The sequence below is a fragment of the Oncorhynchus clarkii genome, chromosome 18 (assembly GCF_045791955.1).
Source record: "Oncorhynchus clarkii lewisi isolate Uvic-CL-2024 chromosome 18, UVic_Ocla_1.0, whole genome shotgun sequence".
Taxonomy (NCBI): domain Eukaryota; kingdom Metazoa; phylum Chordata; class Actinopteri; order Salmoniformes; family Salmonidae; genus Oncorhynchus; species Oncorhynchus clarkii.
In genome coordinates, this window is record NC_092164.1 from 111,578 (window position 1) to 117,577 (window position 6,000).

Genomic DNA, 6,000 nt, shown 5'->3' on the forward strand with positions numbered 1-6,000 from the left:
TGGTGGACATCCCCCTTCTGTCCTATGTGTTCCTTCTCCAGGGAGGAGTGTGACTAGATGAACAGTTGGAGAAGATGTTAAGATCGTTCCTCTTAACCAGTAGTCTGTGTATTTCTCTCTCTCAGGGAGGAGCGTGACTAGATGAACAGGTGGAGAAGATGTTAAGATCGTTCCTCTTAACCAGTAGTCTGTGTATTTCTCTCTCTCAGGGAGGAGCGTGACTAGATGAACAGGTGGAGAAGATGTTAAGATCGTTCCTCTTAACCAGTAGTCTGTGTATTTCCCTCTCTCAGGGAGGAGTGTGACTAGATGAACAGGTGGAGAAGATGTTAAGATCGTTCCTCTTAACCAGTAGTCTGTGTTTTTCTCTCTCTCAGGGAGGAGCGTGAGCGTTGGATCCGGGCTAAATACGAGCAGCGGTTGTTCCTGGCGTCGCTATCGGGGGTGGACCTATCCCTGGGCCAGCAGCTGCTGAGGGCCACGGCCGAGGAGGACCTGCGCTGCGTCATCCTGCTTCTGGCTCACGGCTCCCGGGAGCAAGTCAACGAGACGTGTGGAGAGGGAGACGGACGCACCGCCCTTCACCTGGCGTGCCGCAAGGGCAACGTGGTCATCACACAGCTCCTCATCTGGGTGAGAGAGAGGACAATACCAACAGGATCTGTCCATGGTTCCTCACCCTGAATGTTGTCTGTAGACCAAGATGTTGCCATGTCAAATAACTTACTCTATCTTTCCCTCTCTCCTCTCTCCTCTCTCCTCTCTCCCCCATCCTCCTCTCTCCTCTCTCCCCCATCCTCCTCTCTCCTCTATCCCCCTCTCCTATCTCCCCTAACCCCTCTCTCCCCTAACCCCTCTCTCCCCCATCCCCCTCTCTCCCTTAACCCCTCTCTCCCCCATCCCCCTCTCTCCCCCATCCCCCCTCTCTCCCCCATCCCCCTCTCTCCCCTAACCCCTCTCTTCCCCATCCCCCTCTCTCCCCTAACCCCTCTCTCCCCTATCCCTCTCTCCCCTATCCCTCTCTCCCCTATCCCTCTCTCCCCCTCTCCTCTCTCCCCCATTGCCCCTCTCTCCCCCATCCCTCTCTCTCCTCTCCCCCATCCCTCTCTCTCCTCTCCCCCATCCCTCTCTCTCTTCTCCCCCATCCCCCTCTCCCCCATCCCTCTCTCCTCTCCCCCATCCCTCTCTCTCTTCTCCCCCATCCCCCTCTCCCCCATCCCTCTCTCCTCTCCGCCATCCCTCTCTCTCTTCTCCCCCATCCCCCTCTCTCCCTCCTCCCTCTCCCCCATCCCTCTCTCTCCTCTCCCCCATCCCTCTCTCCTCTCTCCCTCATCCCCCTCACTCCTCTCTGCTCTCTCGCCATCCCTCTCTCCTCCAGTACGGGGTGGATCTGATGGCGAGGGACGCCCACGGTAACAGCGCGCTGGCGTACGCACGGCAGGCCAGCAGCCAGGAGTGTGTTGACACGCTGCTGCAGTACGGCTGTCCCGATGAACGCTACCCACTTATGGCCACGCCCAACCTGTCCCGACGCAACACCAACCGCAACAACAGCTGCAGCAGCACGGGCAGCACCGCACTCATATAAACACTACCGCCCCCTTCAGGAGGCCTCTGGGTACTGCGACTCGCAGGATATTAACAGGCTAAACACACATTGTGACATTATATGCATATTACACACTCAAAATCCTGACTGAAAAAAAACTGTGACATTTTTGGAAGTGAGGGGCTTGGAGAGAGTCTGAATTGGGAGAAAATGACTGAACTCTTTTGGGAACCACTACTTCTGCACTCCTTGTCTTAGAGCCCTCGTTGACCTCTTACCCTCTCCACTCTGACACTAATCTCACACAGAAGACACTAGCACTCCTGTTGCCGTTGATGAAGCCCTCTGTCCTTTTGGCTCTCTGCCCCACATCATGATGACCCCCTCCCCCGCGTGCTTCGGTCCAATTGTCAATTTCCTCACAAGGCCCTCCCCTGTAAAAGCATGGGGGCAGGAGGTGGCTTGGCATTACTTCCGGGTGGAGTCAGGTCACCGGCTTCCCCCACTGCTATCTACCTGGTTGCATGTGGCCCTAAGCATGATGGGACATGGGGAGGAGGTGGCCAAAATCACGTGAAAAGCAGCGACTCCCCCTTCTCATATACCCTCTATTGACTCCGATCTGCAATCTGCTCCCAGCTTCAACCCAGGCCACACACACAGTATATCACTACTATGTCACTGCTTTCTCAGCTGTACAGAAACAGAGGCCTGCGGGTTTGGAAAGACGTTGGATGTTTGAAGAAGGCCTCTGTAGCATGTTGTGGAAGGGGGGGTTGCTTTTCACTTAAGTTATGGGAGCTCTACCTTATAACATGAGAACTACGAAGAACTACAAAGAACACTGATCAACTGAACAGAACTCCTCTTCTACTCTGGTTCTTCTTTAGTTCTCCACATAATCAGTGTTTCCCCTCTCTTCTCTACAGTAAATTATGTGATCTCTTTCTCCTGTGGATGTTTATTTTTTATTTTTTAATGTGGAACAAAAATATCTTCTTGTATAAACAGTTTAAGAAAGTGAGAGAAAAAAATCCTAAATATCGGATATTCCTTGGAAGTAAAACAGAAAGTGTGATAGCATGACAGACACTTTCTCTTTTCAATTAAAAAAAGGTTGTTCATCACGTCCACATTGTGTATATCTCATTGTGAATTACTGGACCAATGAATCAGTTCTACAGAGAAGTGAGTTTGTCATTTCTATTAGAAGCCACTTGCTAGGTGTAAAAAGCGTGTATGTATTTCCAGGCTCAGGGACCAGAGACGGTCAATTCTATGTGATCTTGAAACCCCCACAATTCCACTCGCCTCAACAACAGTCCTAGATTTACATTTCATCCGTTCAGAGGAACAGTCCACCTCCAGAATGTACAGGAAGCATCGTGATGCTCAGTATCAGACCATCAGCCTTCTTCAGGATCATCGTACGGTTGGTCCACCACACAGAGACCAGGGGAGTGTGTTTTCTGTTTAGTGTTTCATCCTTCTGCATTTTATTCTGCCTTTTCTTTACTTTATCAGGTCCTCATATACACTGTATCTGCTGTTTCAGCTGGAAACGCATCGTGATAATGTCTTGTTGCATAGGGATCGGCAGAGGATGGGAGGAAACGGATCGTGATAATGTCTTGTTGCATAGTGATCGGCAGAGGATGGGAGGAAACGGATAGGCAGGACTCTGTCATGTTCCTGTTGATTACTTAGGTGTGGTGCAGGTATCAGTTGTCAGGTCCATACTCCCGTTCACTAACACTGATCTACAACTGATCCAGGAACAGCATCCACGGTGTAAATGTAGCACTATTTATACTAGATGGGCTCATCACTATTCAATCTATTTCATTTAATCTAAGAAGACGTTTGTCTGACAGTTCAATCCATGATGGGCTGTCAGCTTTTGTAGAATATCTACGATCTGATGGATACTGTTTCTTCATAGAATTAGACTGTTCTGATTCGGAGAAGAGTTCCTAATTTGTGCCCCCTCTGAGTTTTCCCCTTGTCAAGTTGACTGACATCATATATGACGTCATAGGTCAGGATAGACTCTGGGCCGCCTCCCATCAGGTCTTCTGAGGTACTCGGCATGCGTTTCCTCCATCCTCTCTCTGTCATTGGATAGCCATGTCTGTTGCTCCCCAACCAATCATACAGTCTCTGCCTCTAGAATCTCTTCGTCTGCGTCCTGAATGGCACCCTATTCCCTTGAACAGTGCACTACTTTTGACCCGCGCCCATAGGATTCTGGTTAAAAGAAGTTCACTATGTAGGGAATAGGCAGCTATTTGGGATGCATCCTTTCTGCTCAGTGACTCGATAGGAAGGGCTTCTCTGCGTCTGGAATCCTACTGTGTGTAAATGATATTTTACTTCTCTCTCTTCCTCTATCGCTTTTCTTTCTCTCTTTTTGAAAAGCTCTTTTGGTGGTGATGTCATGATGTATCTGAAGGAAGTAGGAAGTTCTTTACTCTGAGAGCGTCGTGTTCTCTCTGCGGTTTGAGGGGAGGTTTGCCGATGCCCATGTGGTGTTTTTATTGGGAGAAATAAGCCAGTGATGGGTTGACTGAACGTTACTGGAATGTTTAGCATCAGGGGCTTTCCTTTCCTCCTGTCCCTCTTCGTGTCGCCAACGTCTCTGCTCTGCACACGTCCCTCTGCCTTTTCCTGTTCTTAAACCTTACTGTGTGTGTGTCCTCGTGTGTGATATGAGTCTTTCTCCCCCCAAACCATTCCTAAGCGTCAAATGCTCCCGTATTTATGATTGCTTTTGCCCTTGATGTTACCTTGTGTGTGTGTGTGTGTGTGTGTGTGTGTGTGTGTGTGTGTGTGTGTGTGTGTGTGTATATATAAACGCCTAATATAAGTAGTGACTCCTGCCTCACCTGTACAGGTATTAAAGCAATATGGAGGACAGGTATAGATGTCCATGCTAACGGTGGTGTTTCTGTCCAACACACACCTTGCAATACCTGCGTATGCTGTAGACAAGCCCATACATCACACACACGCTTCTCTGCGTCCGATAGAAATGTGAAAAGAGCTAAACATGTTGAGTGTGATTAACATGAGAAGTGCTGAGGCATCAGGCTTTGTCCACAGGCAGCCACGAACACTAAAGTGACTAAACCTGACCAAACCTTTATTGAACATTATTGTTGCAGTAGCAGAAATAGCAGCGTTAAACCTCTCCCTCGTCACTAGAGGGATTTCTCCCCCTTAATAACACTTGTGAGGTTTTGACTGAGGAGGAGACCAAGTCGTTTTATTTCTGACAAAACGATGCACTGCGTATCCAGTTTGATGCTCTCGTCAGCCCTCTCCTCTCAAAGTCTTTCCTGTAGAACACTTTTGCATGGATGGATGTTTGTGTAGATCCCTGGTCTCTTCCCTCATATTGTCTGCTGGCCTGAAACTTCCTATCTCAGCCACTGGCTCTCACACTAGTGGGAGATATGAAGAGGTTAGACATCGTATTGGACACAATCCTCATTGGTGGTCAAGCTGCTCTCCCTTCCCCCTCTGAAGTAGCCAGTGGAAGTCATTATTAGCCAATAGTGTGAGCTGTCCTCCCTTATAGTTGGGTTCAGGAAGCATCAAAAAGCTAGCCTGGAATCCAGAAGATTGGTTTCAATGGTGAAACGGAGCATATCAGTTTGGTTTCCAGGCTGTCTAGAATCTCCTCTTTAGATGTGAGACGTTGAGACATGTATCAGTGTCCCTGCCAGGGAGAAGGGCACTATGGGGGACACACTCACCATGTCAATCAGTCTGGTGTTACTTACGTACCATTAAACCAGCCACAGCTCTCCCTTCTATACATGCCAGTCGACACATCAGCACAGCGTTCACCACATGTACATAGATGTAATCAACAAACCGTAATAAACAAACTATGGTCATTTGTTTTTGTTTATTTGGTTCCCGTGTGTATTTGGTGACCTCTTTGTCGTTGCTCATTCCTCCTGTATGTAGCTACACAACCCAACCCGAGACGACTGCCAGTCAAATTATTTAATAGGGTTCTAATGCTATCTAGATATGGAAGAAGACCCCTCTCCTCCTAACTGCTTGGGTTTGGTTCAGTTATCAGTCTAGTCCATCCACCTCTATTGTGACCTATCAGCATCAAGCAGCGTTATTATTCCAATTGTCATTGATCTCCTAATTATTATTGTTATTATTATTGGTCTATTGAGTTTGTGTCATCTGTACAGTACCGTGTTGATACCTAATACAGACTTCTACTGTAATGTGTCTCTTTTCAATAAAGACAAAATATGCTTCTTAATATAACTGTTCATGTCTGTTAAATCAGAACATGGATAACGGGTGGGAACTGGGAAGATGGATATGTTAGGCTGGGCCTGGAATTAAGCTGTGTGTGTGTCTGTGTGGGTGCTAGTGTACTTCTGGGCTGTCTGCATGTTCCAATGTGCTTAGGTGTGTAT

The 6,000-nt window shown here is 48.2% G+C and overlaps 2 protein-coding genes across 2 annotated transcripts in view; one reads left to right on the forward strand and one right to left on the reverse strand.

Moving 5' to 3' along the window:
• The window catches only part of LOC139373907 (arf-GAP with GTPase, ANK repeat and PH domain-containing protein 1-like), a 101,774-nt gene extending 98,775 nt beyond the window's left edge, over window positions 1-2,999 (forward strand). Inside the window, exons 13-14 of the mRNA XM_071114999.1 lie at window positions 378-633; window positions 1,379-2,999. Coding sequence (XP_070971100.1) covers window positions 378-633; window positions 1,379-1,588 — 466 coding nt within the window. The 3' untranslated portion in view covers window positions 1,589-2,999. The remainder of the gene's footprint in view (window positions 1-377; window positions 634-1,378) is intronic.
• Window positions 3,000-4,968: 1,969 nt separating this feature from the next.
• The window catches only part of LOC139373908 (uncharacterized), a 7,470-nt gene continuing 6,438 nt past the window's right edge, over window positions 4,969-6,000 (reverse strand). The window contains exon 16 of the mRNA XM_071115000.1: window positions 4,969-4,992. Within this exon, the coding sequence (XP_070971101.1) occupies window positions 4,969-4,992 (24 nt within the window). The remainder of the gene's footprint in view (window positions 4,993-6,000) is intronic.